The following is a 23,154-nucleotide window of genomic DNA, read 5'->3' on the forward strand; positions in this document are numbered from 1 at the left end:
TAGTTTGTATTTGGCTCGATGATGAAAACCGTTGTTAGGACCCTTGAAGTCCTTACTTATAGATCAACATTAAGTATCCCTTTCATGTTGGTAACCACTCTTGCAAATCTCAAAACTACAATTTCAGTGGGTAACAAGTCCTTAGCTATCTTGTATAGCTTCCTGATTGTCGCCATTGACATGATGTTGATTGTAGCTCCATTGTCGACCATGATGCAGGGCATGGGATATTTGTCCATATATGTGGCCATGTAGAGAGGTTTAAGGTGCTTAGTAAGTGCATCTAGCAGACTTGTGAAGACTATCTGATGTCCAGCATCTTGTCCATATGTGTGGCCACGGGTGGTGGGTTGATTGCTGGAGCTATTGTGGGGCTAATTCCACATCATCTGTTGAATGCCACGGTCAGTGACTTCAACCCCCAATCCGGTAAATGGAGACTATCCGATGTCTAGCATATCATCCCTCCATCAGCAATGCAGTCCATTTTAGTTAGTGCAGTTATGCTTTCAAGCAGAGCAGATAGGCTGATCTGGGACTTATCGACCTCAGAAAAATTCACTCTAAAATCTGCATGGAATGGGACCAGGCAGCTTCAACCTAATATACATTAGACCAAGTGGATCTGGAATAAATTCCCCCCCCCCCCCGAAAGTGGCGATTTTCATTTGGAAAACCATCCATAGAGTTGTCGCAGTAGACATAGCGGTGCAGAGGTTTGATGTCTCATTAGCGTCAAGATGTGAATGCTACAGATTATATCTCAGGCTTCAATAGCCATATCGGAATCCCACAACTGCTGCTTAGCGTGGATCAGGAATCTTGGCCAATGGCTCAGCCAATCCTGATGTCAATATCCAGAGATATTCGCATAATAGGGGTCAGCAGCCCTGCCATGATCCTGGCCATCCTCTTGATGCTGAGGACTTAGACCACCTGTTTTCTCTCAACAGCATTGCAAGAAAGGGCTGGAGCTATTTCAATCAACTGTTTGATATCCCTCAAATCCACAATCAATCTATTCTTCAGAGAATTCAATAATGGACTTCGAAGGCTAGTAAAAAATCAAGAATCTCCTTTTTTAATTGGCCTCATTCCCTGCTGCATCATCTGGGAGACATGGCTCAGCAGAAATGCTATCCAATTTGAGGGCCATATAATGTCAGAAAATCTCATCATCTCCAAAGTTTCTCACTGGCTGAGAGAGATCGGCTCTTCCATTCTCGACTTGGACAAGTATTCTATGGCAGAAAGCATCATTCTCCAGGCTCTGATGATCAATAGATCCAACCTTCATTCTGCAGGTAAACTCATCATAGTTAGATGGACAAAGCCCCCAAAAGATAGGTTGAAATTAAATATCGATGGTTCATCGAGAGGCAACCCAGGAGAGAGTGGAGGAGGGAGTGTATGCAAGGATCACCTATGCAGGATCATCATCGCTTACCATAGATACTATGGGTCAGCTTCAAACACGGTTGTAGAAGCTCAGGCCATGTTAGATGGGCTGAACATTTGCTCCAATCTGGGCCTCGCCAATATCATTGTGGAAACTGATTCCAAGCTCATTGCGAATGCGACGGAGGATTCGTTAGCCCCCAATCCTTGGAATATCTGGTACAGATTGAGAGATATCCAGCTTAAAAGGCGGGGCTTTAACCTCATATTCAACTTAAAATGCAGAATGAACTATTCCGCCAACTTCTCCTTCAATTGTCTCAATCTAGAGAGATTGGTCATGGATACTTACTGCTTGACTCGATGGAATTGCATGTGGAAGATTTCTTCCATCTTGGCCCAAGTTTGAATAGTATTCACCGATAATTTAATATACCATGTAAGCGCAATGCTTGTGAATGAGTTCCTGAATAGTCGGAGCTTCAGGAAATCATTTCAGAATGCTTTGCCCATTGCATGGTGAATTGGCCTATGTGCTGAATTGTTGAGGTTTCATTATCCCCTAAGAATAAGGTGAACTCAAGGAATCTAAACGCTCTAAGGAATTTATGGTATCGGTCGATCCACATAGGGTATGATATTTTATAGGTCGGTTAAGGCAATCGTCGGTCGTTTGGTTGGATGTACTCTTAGATAAGACATATTACATCATCATGGCCAAGTGGTCGTTGGAGGACTGACTGATGTTGCAAAGTTGAATATATTAATGGATGGCCAGGGTTAAAGTCCTGTGTCGCATACGGTGCATCCATAAGGAGTGGTGCAATCAGTGGATGTCCATCGAGTGCATCAACCTTTTGGTAGCCATTATGAGGAAAAGGCAAAATGTGGGGATACCCCATGAGTGCCTTTGTCTTACAAGGCTCTTGGTATATCGGGGCCAAGGTTGAGGGTTGCCCCTCAAGCGTCGTGGTCATATATGGTTCTTGGTAGACCAAGTCCGCAATCGAGGGCTGCTCCCGGAGTGTTTTGGTCATATATCAGCCACTAGATGACTAGGGCACAACCGAAGGTTGCCCTACAAGTGTTTGTACCTTGTATTACCCTTGATACGAGGCTTGCATAACTTGGGGTTGTCCCCGACGGTATGTGGCCCTCTGGAATCCATTATAGTTAACTGATCCATTTTAGGGCTTCCCCCTGAGTAGGTTGGTCGTTAGGCCATGTAATAATGGCAAAGTAGCTGTCTGGCTAACAGGGTTAATAGAGTCGACTAGGATGTGACTCCCAGTAGTGTGGTAACTTTGCTAGCCAAGACGTTGTGACTCGTCATCACTGCGACTATCTTGTTCTTCCTCTACCACCAATGAGGGCAATAGAGGATGGGTGGCTCACTTTGGCTAGCTTTGTTCGAGAGCTCAGCTGCTTGTTCTGCCTCATGTCCACTATGATGGAGAATGGGAGAACATCTATCAATAGCTTTAAGTTCCCAAAGATGACTCTCAACATTTCTCTCACTTATCTTAGATAGTGACCAGGCATTCGTAGTGATCTATTGTATACTCTTTGTAAACTGATCGACGAATGTAGCAAAATTACTCAGGTCATGTTGGGAGGATGTTCTTGTATCAACATTGTTTATAGGCTCATAATGTTGAGTCGGGTCTTGTTAGTTTTCACAGCATCAGTCATAAAACTAGCCTTTTTCAATTTTAATGGTATCTCTTTTAGATCGAGAAATACGCACACTCAATGGGTCCCACTGTGCACCCTACAAAAGGGTGTTGCCCTCAATTCAGCTAGTCAGGGTTGCTCGTGCGATCAAGGTCCTAGATCGATTGTACGTGTGCATCTATAATTGCGTAGGCATATTAGAGTCTGCCTAACTAAAGGTTTTCTTTGTTTGGCTGAACTTTTGGTGCCTCCCCGTGCTGAGATGGGTAGATTGGAGACTGGGTTGGGATCTAAGGTCCTCCATACTCAGGCAATTTATGCAAGGGTAAGGGTTAGCCCTCACGAATGAGTTCTTTTTGCCTTATGCTGATAGATGCAAGATTAGCCAACTTAAAGACTTTTTATTACACCAGTATTTTCCCATGGTATTTCTCAATCAGAATGGAAGATTTGTTCAAAAAAGGAAATATAAGCTAGGATGAACATGATCAATTTTATTTATATCTTGGCCATGCTACCACCGTTAGGTTTTACAACCATCTATAAATAAAAAGCGAAAAACAAGATAAGTGTTTGATGTGCCTATTAAAATAGATGATTAGGCAGTTGGTCAACAGTATATTGTTGTAAATGTCTGAAATTTGAAAACAACTGGTCTGTTGATGCCATCAATAGACAATTCAATGCCATCGAGCAAACATTGATGCCATCGACGGATGCTTGATGCCATTTGAAAATTTTGAAAAATCCATGTTTTATCATTGGAAAGTTTTGGAACTTTCTCGATGCCATCGACAATTTGTCGATGCCAAAGAAATACCATCGAAGGTTCCATCGAGCATACATGCAAAACTGCGTAAGTGCGGGATTTGTTTCCTATTTGGATTATAACTCTCATGCACGCTATATATATGGGTGTAATCGAGATTTAAGAGTATTATGGGCTTTCTAATTCATAGTAGGGTTTTAAGGGCATAGCTTGGGGAGATTCGTGGGTTGTTCGAATCGGATAATCTCTATCTCTTGTAAATTTTTTTACTTTCACAGTGCATTATTGTTACTTTATGTTGTGGTTTATTCTCGTAAGGGTTTTTCCACATTAAATCCAGTTTTTTGTGTTTGAAATTGGTTGTGTGATTGGAGTACTTTACTTGATTAAACTCTCTATGCTTTTACAGTTCCCCAACAAATGGTTTCAAAGAATTCGTTGGGAAGCAGTTTGAATTTGAAAGAATAGTATCAATGGCTTCTAATCTAAAATTTAATATTAAAAAGTATTTTGAAAAAAATAATTTTAAAATATGGAAGGTCAAGATGACTAGTCTCCTAGTTCAACAAGGATTGGACAATACTTTCCTTGAGAACCAGTTAGAATCTATGACAAATGATGAATGGAACAAGATGGATAAGAAAGAGAGAACATCTATCCAATTGTGCCTAATGGATGAAGTCCTCCATAACATCATGAGAGAGAAAACAACAGCAAGTATATTGACAAAATTATAGAACATCTATGTGCAGAAATCTCTTGAAAATCACTTGTACTTAAAGCTTCAATTGTTCAATCTAAAGATGACAAAAGGAATTGATGTTGAGGCCTACATTAGTAAATTTAATAAGTTAATATAAAATTGCTGAATGTGGAGGAAACGGTGAAAGATGAGGATCATGCATGCATTCTGTCACATTCTTTTCTGGCTTCATATGAGTTATTTGAAGACTTATTGTGCACTGGTAGATCCACCATTAGCGTTAAGACCATTATCTCAACCCTTCAGTCGAAGGTGATTAGAAAGAAAAGCGGTGACATGAGTGCTTCTACAGATGCACTGTTTTGAGTGGACGGAATTCTAAGCGGGATAATGGATACTCACGATTAAGATCCAAATCTAAGGGCAAGGGCAAAGGGAAGTTGAAGTGTTGGAACTGTGGGATGTCTAGGCACAATAAAAAGGATTGCACAAATCTTAAAGCAAAAAAAGAGAAATCAAGGGGTTCTTTTAAGGAGGCCAACATGGTGAAATCTAATGAGGAGATGAACGATAGTGACATGCTCACTGCATCAAAATTTGAATACTTCGATGGTGAATGTATTTTAGATATGGGGACTTTATACCACATAACCCCTCATTAGAGTTGATTCACCAGTTATAGTGAGTGTGATAGTGGCCAGGTCTTTATGGGTAATGATAATGCCTATAAAGTTGTTGGTGTTGGATTGGTGCACATCAAGATATTTGATGGTATGGAGCATACCTTAATTGACATGAGTCACGTTCCTGAGTTGAAGAAGAGCCCGATATCTCATAGAGCACTCGATGTGAGGCGTTTGGGTGTAAATTCATCGATTTTAATCGTGTCCTTAAAGTTTTAAAAGGGGTACTCATAGTCATAAAAGCATAAAGGAACCATCACCTTTTGATTGGGAGTATGTCATCTAGTGGAGTTGTGGCGTCTGTAACAAATGTCATGTCTGTAGGTATGTGGCATATATGTCTGGGCCACATGAGCAAGTAAGGTATGAAGGTACTTTCTGACAGTTGTTTAATTATAGTTTTTAAAGGCTTTTATTTTAGTATATGTGAGCATTGTATATATGGTAAATAATTTAAGTTGTCTTTTAAATTTGGTAAACACGTATATAAGGGGTTCTTGATTATATACATTTTGATGTATGCGGGTTGGCGCCTGTGGTTTCCGGTGGAGGGTCATAATGGTTTGTCATGCTCATTGACAACTATTCCAGGAAAGTGTATACTTATTTTAGGAAAAATAAATTTGATGTTTTCATCAACTTTAAGCAATGGAAGGCAATGATTGAAAATAACTAGGGCAAAAAGTGAAGGTACTAAGGATAGATAATGGTGGTGAATTCACTTCAAGAGAATTCAATCAATATTGTAAGGATGAAGGAATCATGAGGCACAACATAGTGTGGCACATGCCAGAGCCAAATAGTATAGCCGATCAAATAAATTGGACTCTCTTCGAGAGGGACCGAGGCATGATTAGTAATGCCAGATTGGGCAAGAAACTGTGAACTAATTAAGGCCGTTAACATGGCTTATTACTTAGTGAATCGGTCCCCTTCTATAGTTATTAATTATAAAATTTCTAAAGAAGTGTAAAGTGGTCAGCAAGTAGATTACTAGGAACTGAGTGTGTTTGGTTGTGATGCTTACACTCATATACCATTAGTTGAGAGAGATAAGCCAGACCAAATAGCAAAGAAGTACATCCTTATCAACTAGGGTGGTGGTCTGAAGGGGTAGAGGTATGATTGAGTCACATAGAAAATCAACCTAAGTCGTGAAGTCAATTCGATGAGGAATCCTTGTTTCATAAAAATGAGAACGAGGAACCAAAAAAGTTAATTGCGGACATTTAAATGGACACAAATGATACTCGGGCTGATATAGAGACGCAGACAAAGTTATAAGAATAGATGGAGCAGCTACCTGTGAGAAGGAATCCACTATGGGTTGGAGGTTACCAGCAAGATACATGGATGACTCAGACATCGCATTTTCACTCTACTCTTAAGGAAGATCTTGATGAGTCTGATGCTAAAAAGGGAAAAGCAGCGATAGAGATGAGATGGACTCCTTATACAAGAATGAGATGTGGAAGTTGGTGAAGCTTCTTATTGGCTATAAAGTGATTAGGTACAAGTGGATGTTCAAGAAGAAACATAACAGTTACAAGGCAAGGTTGGTAGCAAAATGATACGCTTAAAGAGAATGCGTCGATTTCACTGAGATATTCAGATTGGTGGTGAAACAAGTGTGTGTGTGTGTGTGTACATATATCAGATTCATGTTGGCACTAGTTGCCTAATACGATCTTGAGTTAGAGCAGATGGATATGAACACTACTAAAAAAACGATCAAAGGCTACGGACTATTCTGGTTTTTAGCTACGGCTATAAACCATAGTTCACTTGCTACAGCTTAAAACTGTAGCTAAAACTGTCCAAACCATAGCTAATGCTAACTCCGTCAGGCATACGTACAACCTTAGATACCCCATAGGGGACTCTACGGGGCCCATTAAAATGTGTGGTCTCCATCTAATATGTCTATCCATTTTTTAAGAGTATTTTAGGGCAAAAGGAAGTAGATCGAAAGCTCAAGTGGACCACATAGTAGGAAAGAGTAGAGATTAATCCATTGATCGATGGTGTGGTTCAATTAGACCTTTGATTTGCCAAGATGTTGGGTTCATTCCCTATAAAAAAAATTACAAAATTAATGGACGGAGTGGATATATCGATTGCATCAAGATGGACCCCACAAAGCCCTTGACGAGGCCGTCCGTCCAGATCCCGTGAAATGTGAATCATGGAGGGGTTGTTACGGATTGTGTAATGGCTACGGTCATATTGACTTTTAGCTATGGTTAAAAACCATAGCAGGACCATAGCAGGTGAAAATGCAGAAAATCGCGCTGCCTTTTTCTTTTCCCCCTCTCATGAAACATTCATTTCCCTCCACTCAACCCTATTCCCTCTCATGTCCGTCCCTTTCTCTCTCTCTCTCAATCTCCTGTGCCCCTCTTCTCTATCTCTCTCAATCTCAATCTCATGCGTCCCTTTTCTCTATCTCTCTTAATCTCCTGCACCCCTTCTCTCTCTCTCTCTCTCTCTCTCTCTCTCTCGATCTCCCGCACCCCTTTTCTCTCTCACTCCAGAAGACATCTCGGCAGCAAATTCAGAACTTGGTAAGCTTCTAATATGAGCTTTTTTTCCTTTTAGATTTGTATATGTGGATCTTTCTGATTACTTCCCCTGCAAACTTAGAATGTAGGGGAAGCCGAAATGTGGAGTTCCGATTGCCGGTGGTCTGGCACTTCACATTGAAAGAACTGCAGTCTGGCTGACATGAAAGAACTACATTCTGCCAATGTTCATTCCTTTGCTATCTTTGGTGCCAATCATCAACCAGTTCCTTCAAGAATGATCTAAAGGTACTCGATGATATTACTGGCAGTAAGGAGAATGGTAGATTACTTCAGCGTGATCCTCATGCTAATGGTTGTTGCTTTGCAGGCATTCGCATGTTTTTTCTTCTGCCCATTCGGAATCTGATCTGCTGAAGGCATCTGAAGTACTGAAAAGAGTTGTCTGTGCTCTCAGATTAGAGTGACAGGTTCTTGTCTGATCTTTCTTAACAACGATTCTTGTGTGTGTGTGTGTGTACACACACACACACACACACACACACTGTAATCTATACTGTATGACGTCTGTTTTGCGAAAGACAGATAATCTTTTTGGCGATTGCTGCTTATGGCTAGTATATGGAATCTGTGGAAGGAAAGTAATGCGTGGTGCTTCGATGACATGGCTGCTTATGGCTAGATGTTATCTTTTCTTGAAGCTTGATTATTTAATTTTTTGATGCTCAAAACATCTCATACCAGCTTTTTGGCTGCGTGTGGATGCACAAGTAAATTAAATTGCAAACATTCATTTTAGTCAAGATAAACTGATAATGTATCCTACTATCTATATTGAGGAAGAAGAAGCCTCTCCTCCCATGCTGCTAAATTTCTTTCAAGCTTAACCTGATGAGAATGCAACTGCTATTTACTACTTACAATTTAGTATGATAGTGCATCCAAATGCACCTTTCTAACTCCATGTTTCGTTGTTTCCCAACACGTTTCTTGGTGATTCAGACATGGGTTGCCAGAAATTAGATCCAAAATGGGATGTGATGTGATGTGATGATATGAACTGATTGGATGCTGTCTTTTCTTAATGAGTGTGGGCCCCTACCAATAGTCCCAAATAGACCATGTCTCTTTGGTTATGCTGTCTTTTGTTAATTATTTTTATGATGTTTGTCCTAAAAAAAAGTAGTAGGTAGACTATGGACAAGAAACATTGTCCTTATCTTTTTCACTAAACTTTTACTTTAGGGAAGGATACAACATTGTATTGCTTTGCTTGGGTCCACATGCTAAGATGGTCGGATGGGAACCACCCTTGTTTTGGGTTCCATCCTTTACCATTGAAAATATTTTCAAAGATCTCCAGCAACAATGGAGGCAAAACTGATTCTTTCTTAATTAGAGCCTTAATTGCTAAATTAGGCATGCCATTTTAACTTCCAATTAAGTTCAATCCACTGAATTCTTGAAACATTTAGAGAAACACAGTTCAATCCCACTAAAATGACCATGAAATTATTATAGAAAGAAGTAAAAAAAAAAACCCCAAGAAATAGCATTTTCACTTTAATTCCCATCCTACTAAAAGTTCAAGTTCTAAAATATAGCAGCATTTTCAGTATTATCGTTGTACCTATCAATGTTAGGTTGAGATGAAGGAAGAATTAACTATAAATAGGTTATGCAATTCATTAAGAGGTCCATTTCATTACAAGTTATTCACTTCTATCAGTGGTTCAAAATTAGCTATGTTCAAAATTGGGTTCTGCTCCATAAGCGCTGGTATGCTGATAGATTGCATTTTAGGTATGAAAAAGGGCTTTACGGATGCTAGCAGTTTTCTAGGACATTTAGAACCCTTTTATGTTAATAGATGGAGAAAGGTAGTGGATAACGTGTTTGTTTACAATAAGAGAATATGAGATGTAGGAATTTATGGTGTCAACTACTAGTGCATGCACATGATGACCTTAATTATGTGTTTGAATGTCATAGATTTAATGATCCATGTTGATAAATTGCATTTTAGGTATGAAAGGGCTTTATGGCTGCTAGCAGTTTTCCAGGACATGTAGAACCTTTTACTTTAATAGATGGTGAAAGGTGATAGATAACTTGTTTGTTTATGGTAGGAACTAAGCATAGTTATCAGTGTCAACATTTTATCCCATTGATAAACTGACATATTTGTTACTTATAAAAAAATGCATATTTAGTAGCTTTTAATATCTTGTACTATTGAAATAACGTTTTGGGTGCATCATCTGGGTTTTAAGTCTTCAAAATCTATTTTCATGGCAACAAAGGAACTTTTGCCTTGGATAACTTGTTGTGCTTGTATGGATGCTAATAGATGATCTTTTTTCATTGTGCATTGATAACAACAATGAACCATTTCTGACTAGCATTTTAGCTAAGTATTTCAAACCTCTTTGGTGTTTTAGTTGGTTTCAAATCAAGATCATAGATGCATATGTTTAGAATTAGATTCCTGAATGGGTGAAAAATACTTATTAATTTTTTTTTTTTGGGTAAGGTGCAGGTTCAAAGGAACCTTTGGTTAATCGAGTTTCGCCTATAATGGATAGGGAGTGGATAACACTAAGTTTTCTGGACCCATGTTTTATTTCTAGAATGAGAAGTTTTTTAAAGTTTGCACGAGATCACCTTCCTGGTAGAGAAACCATTTTTTGTCCATGCACCACTTGCAGATGTGCACGTTTACAGATTTCTTATAATGATTTGGAAATACATCTAATGAAAAATGGATTCGATCCAAGAAATAGGGTTTAGAACATGCATGGTGAGCATGTATCACTTAAGTGTACTAAACGTGCATGTTGTTTTTATTGCTTCCTTCCCAATGGAAGGTCTTAATTACATGATGAACTTCTATTGTTTTGCAAATGCAGATAACTATTTGATTTGATTTACTGTAGAAAAGGATTAAGATGACATTAAGTTTGGGGTTGAAAATAAAGTAGACTTTTATGTTGTTTCCTTTGTCAAAGATGCGAAAGTGGTCCACGAATTGAAGGATTATCTCCGAAGTAAATACTCAGTACAAATATCTGTTTTTGATGGTTGTATAATTAAATTTTGAATGTCATTTTTGGTTTGGTTAAACATTTTATGTGTTGTTAATGTCCTATGCTATGGTTTCTGCAGGCTGTGGTGCAGATATACATGTAACTGTTAAAATTGAAAGTGTAGACTCCATACCAAATCTGCATTCTATCATTTCTGCATCTGATGGGGTAATCAACTTAATCATTCCATTGCCAATCTTAAAAAATGCTGCTAAGTTCAACTTGTTGATTTATCCTTGCACATCTCTGAGACTTGAAATGTTTTGACATTGCTGTTTAGTTCAACACATTGATTTAACTTCTTAACAGTTGAACCTCTTTATCATATTTTATAATTCTCAACTACTGCAGCTTGCATCTAACATGTCTCATGTCCTATTCTTCTTCCTTTTAAAGAGTCAACTTTAGCTCTCTTTATTGGCCAATACCCAAGTGTTGGAAAATTTTTCTTTATTTTCTTTGATAGCCAAGAGTCAACTTTCTTGAAATATACACACAGATTACACCCTTATCGACATATCTGTGGATTGAAATTCTTTACCTATCCAAATATTGTGCATTCGATGGTACATTAATATCTGTTTGAGTCAATGTGTGTTGCATGTAGATTTTCTGAGTATGGAGCGTCATACACACCCTGAGTATCATATATCTCCTCAAAAGTGAAATAGAGAAATGATCCACTACTATCAAAGCAAAATAACTTATATTACTCTTAGTTGCACTGGGTCACTTTGACAACACAATTCATCGATCTAAGCTGTTCATTTGATCAATCACAGATTCAATGAGCTACTATGCAAAAATCACAACTACGAACCTTGCTGGGAACAAAACTCTAGTTATGCCTGTGCCTGCATTTAACGTCATCAATGGAGGATCACAATTTTACGAACCTTGCTGGGAACAGAACTCGGTATGCATCTTCTTCTTCTTTTCTTTTTCTTTTTTTTCTTTTTATTTTTTTGTTTTTAATTTTAATCCCGAAATGGTTTCACTATCAACCTGAATTTTGGTTGGGTTGGGTTACGTTGCATATAGAGGAAGTGCAAAGACAGGGTTGCGTTCCACACAACAATGTTAGGAGATTTTCTATACATTAAATATCATTGAAAATCCTTTTGCAGATTTTCTAAGAAACAATGGAAGTTGTTGTTCCAAACTGACAGTTGTTGTTTAAATATATCTTAATACTATTGTTGTATAGAACAATGGTAGCAGATTTTTGAAGTGTGTGGAACAGTTGTTGGGGTATGAAGGGTTTACTTGAATAGTTGGTGAAGGGTTTTGCAGATTTTCAGAGAGAGATTTGAGTTCAGCTTTGTTCTTTTGCTCTTTTTTCTTGAATTTGAGGTTGGGAGTTTGGAATTTCACGTCCTCGGGGAGAGCGATGGATTTCAATGTGATCGTTAGTCTTTCTTCATGAACTGGAAGTGGGTATTTGGAATTATAGTTTTCTTTTTTTCCAACAGAGATTTGAATTTTAGATGTGTTGCTCTTTCCATGTGAATCTGATTTTCTTCTAACATCTTTCTTACTGTAGATGGGTGTTAAGAAGCCTCAAATCATGGAAAATTCTGTCACGATCTTGTCGAATGCAGGTCTTGGGATGGCCATGTTCCAAGTGCGTCCATTGCATTTTCAGCTCAATCTTCAAAACACACACAAACACATTTTCAGCCTCTTACGTATAATGTCATAACATTCAATTTCTTCCATTTTGTATGATGAAATTGATTTTCAGTCATGTGCAGTAAGCTTTCGGATCAAAGCGAAGCCGAGAATAGGGTGTTAGTTGATGGCAAATTGATAACCAGTAGAGGCACATCCATGGAGTTTTCGCTTGCGATTGTTGAGAAGCTATTTGGCTGCGAGAAGGCATTAGATTCTGCTGCTAATGAGAACTTTAAATAGACATATAACTATTATGTTGGCATTGTACTTTTGTGAATGGAAATGAATGATTTTATATGATTGAATGAATGAATGATTTTGTTTGATTGAATGAATGAATGATTTAGCCATAAAGTATTTATGTATTTTAGCTTATATGAGTTATCAGGGTGTACTACAATGGTAAGAACTGCCATTATTATCTAATTTTTAAAATTAAAATAGGCATTAGCTACGGATATTAACCGTAGCCCTTTAGCTGAAAACCGTAGCTTTTGCTAATTTCAGCCTTTTGCTACGGTTCTCATTGTACTTTTAGCTATAGATATAATCTATACCTGTATATAATTTAGAGCTATGGAAAATATTGCTATGGATTTAATCCATACCTATCGTTTCTATAGCTACAGCTATTCACCGTAGCTGTTTATCTGAAAACCATAGCTGTTGCTGATTTAAGCCTATTGCTACGGTTCTCACTCTACTTTTAGCTACAGATATAATCCGTAGCTGTAAATACTTTAGCGCTATAGAAGCAATGGCTACGGATTTAATCCGTATCCATTGTTTATATGGCTACGGATAAAGATTTTAGACCTATGGCTACGACACCAATGGCTACGGTCGTGCTACGGACTTTAACTGTAGCCATAGGCCTTTAGCTACGGTTTTTATCCGTAGCCTTTGCCCAGTTTTCTGGTAGTGAAAGATTGCCTTCCTGCATGGAGAATTGACAAAATATATCTACATGAAGAAACCAAAATGCTACAAAGTACAAAGGGTAGAGAACAAGATTTGTAGGTTAAAAAAACCCAAAACAATCACCTAGGCAATGGTATAAAAAGTTTAATTCATTCATGGTAAGTCAGACGTTCACTAGGGTGAATATGATAATTATGTTTATTACAAGACCTGAGCGATGAAAAATTCGTTATCCTGATTTTGTATATCAATGACATGCTTATCGCCAGTCACAACATGTATTAGATCGATTTACTGAAGACTTAATTATTAGAGACATTCAAAATGAAAGATCTGTGGGTTACAAAGAAGGTTCACAGCATTGATATACACAAAGATAAGAAGAGGAGCAAGCTTTGGTTATCTCGGGAAGAATATCTTGAGAAGATATTGATTAAGTATGGGATGAATAAGTAAAGCTGGTCAGCATTCCTCATTCCTCACGTGACACACTTTAAGCTTTCTTCAGAACATTGTTCTAAAACCGATGAAGAAAAGTATGTTATGTCTCATGTGCCTTGTTCGACTGTGGTTAACTGCTTGATGTATGCTAGACCAGATATTTTACATGCAATTGGTGTTGTTAGCAGTTACATGTCTAACCCCAGCAAGCAACACTGGGAACCGATGAAATCGCTACTTCAATACATCCGAGGTAAGTAAGACTACGTCTTATCTTTTGAGAAATTATGGGCCAAGTTAGTAAGTTATATGGATTCTGATTACTCATGCAGTGTGGATAGTAGAAGGTTGACTTCTGGTTACTCGTTTGTTCTAGCAGGTGGAGCGATTAGCTGGATGTCAAAGCTTCAATCATGGTAGCTCTTTCCACAACCAAAGTTGAGTACATTGCGCTGATCGAGGCATTTAAGGAAGGCATTTGATTGAGGGGGATGGTAAATCAGTTAGGTCTTCAGTAAGAGGTTGCTCCAGTCAATCATGACAGCGAGAGTGCGATCAATTTATCTAAAAATTCTGTTAATCACTCACATACTAAACAAATTGATGTACATCACTATTTTATCCGACAAGTACTCGAGGAAATAATACACGTCACATCTTAAAGCTAAAGAAGTATCTTTAAATGCATTTTCAAACTAAAGATTTAGGGTTGCTTTGCTATTTCTTGAGGATTGAAGTCGCTAGATCGATGTTTGGGATTAACCTATCTCAAATGAAGTATCTTCTTGATTTACTAAAGGAGACTGGTATGCTTAGATGTAGGTCAGTTGATACACCCATAGAAACTAATGGGAAATTATTAGATGATCAGGGTAAGTTATTTGATGACCTAGGTAGATTCAGGAGGATGGTTGGGAAATTGATATTTTCTTCTCCTTTTTTCTTTTTACACATGCACTCACACCCCCCCACACACTAACACACTTACACCAAAGTGGGTTTTCACCACAATGTGTACTTGAACCCATGATCGCATGTTGAAAACCTTGTAAGTGTACTACTGAGGCATGAGTAAGGACCCAATTGGGAAATTGATATATGGTACTATATACTACATTTTTCATGCATGGTGAATGTGTGTGTGTGTGTGTGTGAGTCAAGAGTTCCTCATTAAGAGGCAATTCTTAGTATTCTCATACATTTTAAGAAAGCTCTTGGCCAAGGGATCTTATATTTTGTTGATTGTCATCTTTAGGTAGAGGCATTTGCAAATGCCCACTAGGCATGATTCATTATAAATTTATAAATAGGTGATCTATTTCAGGATATTGTACCGTTGTTAGTAGAAATTTTAGTTACCTGGAAGAAGAAGCAAAAGGTGGTTGCACATTCCAATACAGAAGTTGAGTACAAAGCTGAAAAAGATGAGCGGGGGGGGGGGGGGGTTGAATAAGATTATGCCAAATAAAAATTAAAGACCTGAAATAATAAATAAATTAGAAAACTCAATCGCACTAGTATTGAAAAATTGATTCAAACTGGTTCGTAGGACAACCTACACCCAAAACAAAGTTTAGGCAGGACAACCTTATTTCATGAATGTTTGTAAGAATCAAGATCTCAAATCAAGCAAGAGAAAATAAAGCTATTTATTACAAACATTTACCACTTTTGTATAAATAAAATTACAATCATTCTCCACAAATGCAAAAAGTAAACATTTACCACAACACCAAGAGTTATAGTGGTTTGGTGTGTACAACAATTGTTCTTAAACAGCCACACCTACTCCACTCCTAATAATTAATCCTATCCATGTGATATTGACTTTCATTAAAAATAAGGTTTTCATAGGGTCACCTTAAAACCTAATACAATTGTGATTTTTCTGAGATTTTCTGGATATCTTAGAAAAATCAGCAAATGAGATTTTCTGGCTATCTCAATAAAACCAAAATACAAAAGATATAATATATTTATCTTCATCTTGAAGACATATCGCTTGATGTAGCCTGTAGAACCGCTTCTCTTGAAGTAAATTATTCAATGTTCAATAATATAAACAAAGGTTATAGGTTCTAGATTGATTTTAAATCGATTCAAACCAAAGACTACCTGTTTGAATTCCTAAAGATCTCAAAGAAGAGTATTTACTCTATTTATAAAATAAGATTCATAAAATAGGATATCAAGGAATTAAAACCAAAAAGCTATTAAAGAAATATTAAAAATACCATGCAATAGCTTAATAATAATGGGGACTTCTCTCTCTCTCTCTCTCTCTCTCTCTCTCTCTCTCTCTCTCTCTCTTGATGTAGGCTTTTTTCAGCTTGAATTGATAATTTCGGATGAAGAGAAAGCCTCTATTTATAGGTAGAAAAGTTATTGCTTCAACTCATCTAAGACTTTCTTCAACTCGTCTAAGGTCTAATAAATTTTCAAATTTTGAGCACGATCGAATAAAACAGAACTTCGACTGGTCAAGGGCCCTACTTGACTGGTCGAGGGCCCTGTTCGACTAGTCGAGCATGGGCTTCGACTAGTTGAGGGTGCCAGATTTTAGTTGCTAGACTTCGAGGCGAGCAACCCTCAACTGGTCGAAGGCCTCTCTTCGACCGGTCGAAGAAGTAACGGAAAAATCCGTTTATTTGAGTTTAAATTGGTCAAAGATTTCTTAGACTGGTCAAGCCACGGTTTAGAGTAGTCAATCTTAAGCGTAGACTAGTTGAAATTTAGCATATAATAAGTATAAAAACCTATTTAAGTTTATGTTTTGAAAAAAACCTAAGCCTACAGTCTTTTTAGGGTCTGTAATACTTGAAAAGACTGAACATTTAAGTAGTTTGAACTTTTCAGAACTTGTTCTTCTACTTGAATCTTCAATAAAGCTTGAAGTTGAAGATGAAGCTTTATCTTCTACTAGAAGTATAGTAGAAGTTGAACTCACTTATCTTGAACTTCAGTAGAGTTTTGAACTTAGTAGATTTTGAACTTTCTTGACCTGAAGTAAAGTCTTAAAATTTCTATCTTGATCCACATTAGGCGGACTACTCTATAAGATATTTTGTTTAAACGAAATTTGACAAACAAAAGTGTGCTTTATACAATATAGCACTTACAAAATCCATAGACAATGTTATTTGTGAACTGTTATTGCTCGAATCCTTATTATAAAAACTTCATTTATTCGAAAGTAGTCCTCCTATTCTCAAAAATAATTTTTTTTTAAACAAGAAAAGTAAAATGGACTGCATTTTTAGAATTTTGATCGTTGACTGTTGACTATTCATTGGACCATCATTAACTGAATAATTAGGTCCAGTGTGAAGTTTTTTTGGATTGTGATATATGCAGATAGGCCCAATCGATTTGGAAAGTTAGGATGGAATTACATATACGCCAGGTGTACAGTAGCCTTCATTATATTATCTGTATTAGCAACGACGGCAGTGGGATGGGATTCGGTCAAGTCAGGCTAATGCCAAGTTGATCATGCCATTACCATGGGCCGTCTTAATGTATGTGTTCTATATATATATATATATATATATATATATATATATATATATATATATTATATGCTGTCCATTCGTTTTACCAGATTATTTTAGGACGAGCTAAAAAATAAAACAGATCCAAATATCAGGTAAAACACAGCACAATAGTGATTGAGTACTTTTGAAGGCTACAAAAGGTTTGGATTTAGCTGATTTACATTTTCCTTTCATCCAGATCTATGTGACCTTATCAACCAGTTAGATGGCAATGAATAAACATTATGGTGGGTCCTAGAAAGTTTTTAATGATGACAAATAAATATCAAGGTGGGCCCAACGGTCATGGCCTGACCATACTTGATGTTACCCTGATGTGAACGAATTCACTTCCACTGGCAACCGAAGTTATTTAACTTTCATATAAAAGAATATATGCAGTGCAGTAGGCTTCAAGGTCACGGTCTTGCATATGGAAATGGATAATAATTATATTCTTCCAGAGTATGTATGCTCGTCTTATGTGCCACATATTAGGTTCTTTCACCTTCTCTCACGTAAAGGGGTCCATATAGCAGTGTTTTTCCTTGGCCGCTATAAAAGGAAAGGCAAAAAAGAAATCTTTCTTTTTCTTTTTCTTTTTCTTTTTCTTTTATTCTTTTCCTCATTGGGGCAAGAAAAGAGGAAGCGTAGGATAGATCTCTTTTTCACCAAGAAGAAAGCCAGCTCGTGCTCAATCCATATAGCATAACAGGGCTTGGGCCAGGCCAGGCTAGCAGCATTCAGCGGGACACTCGATGTCCAGGTCTAAGTCTGAGGAAATTGACTGGGACTGGGCCCAGCCGACTCACCTAGGCTGGCCCAATAATTTATAAAATTTTCTTTTCCCCACTGAAATATTTCTAACCTAATCAAGGATAACAATGGCTTATCCGTGGTACATAAGACATTCATGTATGAAACGGGGTTGGGCCGGGCTGGGCTAGGTTCTGTTGAGCTAAAATGAATTGGGCTAGGGCCAACTCATCCCAGACATTGACCATTCATGCATTCAAGCACAAGCCTGGCATAGGTCCAACCCAACCAAATATGGGTTGGTGCAGGTATATTGTCCGGCCTAGTGCCACTCTTAATTGCACACTCTCTAGTATCCTACAACTCTCTTGTCTCGCTCATGAAAAAAAAAAAAAAAAGCAAAAGGAAAAAAGACAAGAAAAAAGAAAAGGGAGAGAAACGGAAGACTGTTTATTTGTCATTCATCCATGTCTTTCTTTTGTGCTAACGGATTAGGTGCATCTATCCAGTGTGATCTTTTTTACTTTGTGCCATATATTTCACATGTACAGTGGCTCAGCATATTATTGCAATGGTAGACCGTTGGTTTTGCGTGGATCATAAACCTCTTTCGAAATCACTGAGAGAAGGTTGTGGTAGTGTGCATGCATACGGATGGTTATACTCTTCCAGGCTATCCATCCTCTTCTCGTTCAATACATGTTAGGTTCTTTCTCCTCCTCTTACGCAAAGGCGTCCACAGGAGGGAACATTTTATAAAAGAAGAGTCTAGCATGCTGCTTGGTGGGCCAGCATGATTCTTGGCTTGGAAAATCTTCTAAGTGGGACCCACATGATGGACAGCTTGGATATCACTCTAACATGCCATGATTGGAGGCATGTGGAGGGGATTGCAGCTCTATATAAGGATCTTCCGTTTTTGGTTTTTCTCTACCAGAATCACAGAGAGAGAAGTTTGTATTTTGATTCTTGCAAAGACTTTTGTATCTGTCAAACGACCTTAATTAGCTCCGGGTATGCTCTTCCCTTACTCCAAATTTTCTCTTCATTTTCCTTCTTATTCGTCTTCCCATCTACGTGACATCGCATGATCCAGCATGGCCTGCATGTATGGTGATCGCCAGAGCTTTCCATTACTTGGTTTCTCACCTTGTAGATGCTAGGCAACTTATCAGGTGGGCCATGACTTACAAAACAAATGAGCCGCTGGATATTGGCAATATTTTTAACAGGCCATCTACCTATTTCTACTATCTAGGACAAATAACCTGTTGATGAGCTAGATTACTGTGGCGGATCAGTTACAATGTGGGACCTACCTGATGGACAGCTTGGTTCATGCACACATTTGAGCCAGTGACACATGTATGGGCTAAGCAAAACACAGAAAGCTCTCATAGCACAAAGTTTGAGAACACAATAGTTGCATGGATTTTGTTGCCATTTACATCACCTATATGTATATGTACCATCCATTGGGTCAGTTCACTGTCCTTTCACAACAGTTGAAACATTACAGCAAAAGAATGGTCTTAAACATCTGTGAGTGAACCTATCTTGTATGAATGATCTGACCATCCATTTTGTATGCAACCGACTGGAAGGTTTGGATCACTTGGCAGGTGTGATTTTTCAGGGATCCTAGAAATAGTGGACCTAACAAACAGTCCATACAGGTGATGTGGACGCCCACTGTCCAAATGAAACTACATGCATGGAAGGTTCCCTTTCACTTAGCCATGTTGATCATTGCTCTAATATTAGATAATCACATGGTTTGAAGGGATCCCATGGAACTAGTTGTAACTGATACATTAATTGAACCGTTTTGTTCATTGAATTTCACATGCTCATGAGATGTATGAAGTGGGACGTGCAAGATTTGGTGGCCCTATGTGGGTGGACCATTTGAATGAACATTGGATGAAATTAAATAAAGGTCCGAATAATCTATGCTTAGAAATTGTTGGTAGTAAATATTATCCTATTTCCTAACCATCTATGATAAAGGATTCATGGGCAAAACGACAATGAGATGAAAATTTTCATAGGAAAAAGGTATTTACTTGAGAACTCTGTTGATAGAAGTTACTTGTTGACATTGTCGGTACTTCGTTAATTGACGTTAGTTGGTTGTTGACATTGTTGGTAGATAGTGATTATTTTTCTTTGGTTTTGTATTGTCTTTTTGAAAGCTCATGTGCTATCAAAATAGCTATTGAATGTAAACTTAAGCATGTCCTGATGTAAAGCATTTTTCTAGTTTTTTAATGTGTTGGGTGTCTTGTGCATAAATACCTTGCATTTGTATAGGGGTATAATGGCATTCCTCTTACCATGTTTAGATAAATCTTTTTTTATATCCATACATCAATCCCCCAATCTTTTATAAAAAGAATATCTATTGAATGGATATATATGTTTTCGAACTAGTTGATGTAAATCAGGTCACATGGAAGGGTGTTGTGCAAATCATGTCCACCTGTATGCAATGCTTTAGTATGGATAGTTTATGTTTCAAAAATCATTCTATGTGATAATGCTACCCATTTGATTGGCCATTAAGGTGATGGCGAAAAATATAAATAATTAAAAGGTGAGAGCACACCAGCTATAATTGTATTATGAAAAGAGGCATGTACAAGCACTCCATGCCGGACAATTCCTAGGTCCACTAACTCTATGAAGAAAACCGACATGCAATTCTATACATCTCACACTTCCTCAAAAATTAAAAATAAACAAAAAATACAATCCTAATATACAGATGTTGCCAAGTCCCACATGATTCAGTAAGAGATGACCTTTAAACACCCCTGGATTACCTCCTTGCTAGAGTACATTCTATGACATCCCCCTGTATTGCCCAACCCTACAAGCCCATCCATAACCACATTGTTCTCACAATAAATGAGACGCAACTTGGACAACATCTTTCCAAAAAATTCTCTAATTTCCACCCAGAGATACCATACACGCCACGATATGTATTTCTCTTTATTTAGGCATTTCACAAGAATTTTCGAGTCACTCTCCACATGCACTTGGTGCAAACTTATTTTTTCGCAACTTCTTGACCATCAAGCATGTCCCCTGCTTCCACGATCATGCTTGAACCCTAAATGTAGTAGTTCGAAAATTGAAGATCTCCTAACCATAGTGATTCCTACAAACACCCCTGCCACCACTCTCTCCTAGATTTTTCCTTGACAACCTATTTACATTTAGCGTCACCCATCCTAATTTTGGCTTCTCCCACTTGGGTGCCATTATCCCATAAATGAGCTGCCTCCTTGTGAGAATTTCCAATAACTTTAAGAAAAGGGCATCCGAGAATAAATCCTCCTTTTTAGAGGATTGCCAACCCCTAAATTTCTAATCCATCCATTTACTTTCTTCATAATGCATCTTCAGTCACCCACTTCTCATTACCTTTCATTGCATTTCTATTAGAATATTTGAAATGTAAAAGAATATAAAAGTTTAAAGAAAATCATTTTAGATTTTAGTCCTATGATTCTAATTTAGATATTATGAAGTTTCTATAAAAGGAAAAAACAACTAATATAGCTACAATTACCATAGCTAGCGAGGTGTGTCTCCATTTTTCCCGCATCTTTGACATTCCCTACATCCCTAACCAATCCATCCATCAAAGGATTTCCTACTGGTTCTTGAGGGCGGCCCGAACCTCTCGCATTAAGCAGCTCTTGGGCCTCACCCCCTCTTTCATTTGTTAGGAGTTATGGCTTAGTCGTAACGACTCCAGATTTGAAGGGACCATCATGTCTAGCAGGAAAATCATCTCCAAAGTTACTAAATGGATCTAGGAAGTTGGCATCCACTTGCCAAATAGCGATGCTCCCTCCCTCAGCAATGCGGCTATTCTTCAGGCTCTCCATATAGCCAAATCCAGCCCTGCTCATCCTGAGAGACCGATGATAGTTAAATGGAATAGACCTCCTTCCAGCTGGCTCAAGCTAAATGTGGATGGATCTTCTCGTGGCAATCCGGGGGCCAGTGGAGGGGGTGGCGCTTGTAGAGACTCCAAGGGCAGTCTTATTTTCGCATTTCACAGACACTATGGCATTGCAATGAACACGAGTGTGGAAGCTCAAGCCATGCTTGATGGCATAGTCTTATGTTTGAATCTGGAGCTTTCTTTCATTCAGGTGGAATCAGACTCGAAAATGGTGGTCGACGTAGCGTTGAATCTATTGGCTCAATGCCCGTGGAACCTTTGGTACAGGATGGGGCTGATCCACCACCTTTCTAGCCTGCTCAACCTCAGGTTTCTCCACACCTACTGTCAGGGTAATTCAGTTGCCAACGCATTGGCTAGACTAGCAAGTGAAGGTCACGCCAACCAATTCTTTCTCTCCCAGGATGGGCTTCCTAGGAGCATCAGGGGATCTCTGTTCCTCGATAACACCGGTCTTGGCAACCTTAGATAGCACTATTGGTTAGCGGATCTTATGTATAGCTTGTGTGTGCAGATATGATAAGCTCAGCCCAATCCTTTTTGTTGGGGCCGACCTGAATGGCTGTAACCTTTTCCTATGAATAGAAGAATTCCTGTTTGTTTTTTTTTTTTTTTTTTTAAAGGCTACAATTACCATGATCAAATCAGTGACAAACTATCAAGTTGTCATGTCGGTCATCCAACAAGAAGGTCTCTATTTGATCTACCTTAGCAAAAAGAGAATATGAAATGCAAAACATTAACCGTAGAGTAGGGCTAAGGAGATGCACAAAGCCAACTAAGGTGGACTTTACATGTGTAAAATGTGTAATGTAATGGAGTGAAGGAGAGAAGCATCTCTCTCTCTCTCTCTCTCTCTCTCTCTCTCTCTCTCTCTACATGTGATGCCCAATGGAGCATGAACATCTATGGCTTTCTCTCTCTCTAAACTCTTTAGGATAAGATCTATTTATAAAGAATTTGGATTTCAAGAAGAAATACTACGTACTACGATACTTTACCACCCTATATT

At 38.2% G+C, this 23,154-nt stretch overlaps 1 protein-coding gene across 1 annotated transcript; it reads left to right on the forward strand.

Annotated features, from left to right (window-relative positions):
* The first annotated feature begins 1,159 nt into the window (after nt 1–1,159).
* Nucleotides 1,160–8,216, forward strand: LOC131220289 (uncharacterized). Its single transcript, XM_058215239.1, has 2 exons — nt 1,160–1,617; nt 8,120–8,216. The coding sequence occupies exons 1-2, from the start codon at nt 1,160–1,162 to the stop codon at nt 8,214–8,216; spliced, it is 555 nt and encodes a 184-aa protein (XP_058071222.1).
* Nucleotides 8,217–23,154: the final 14,938 nt, after the last annotated feature.

This window comes from Magnolia sinica, chromosome 12, assembly GCF_029962835.1.
Source record: "Magnolia sinica isolate HGM2019 chromosome 12, MsV1, whole genome shotgun sequence".
Lineage (NCBI taxonomy): Eukaryota > Viridiplantae > Streptophyta > Magnoliopsida > Magnoliales > Magnoliaceae > Magnolia > Magnolia sinica.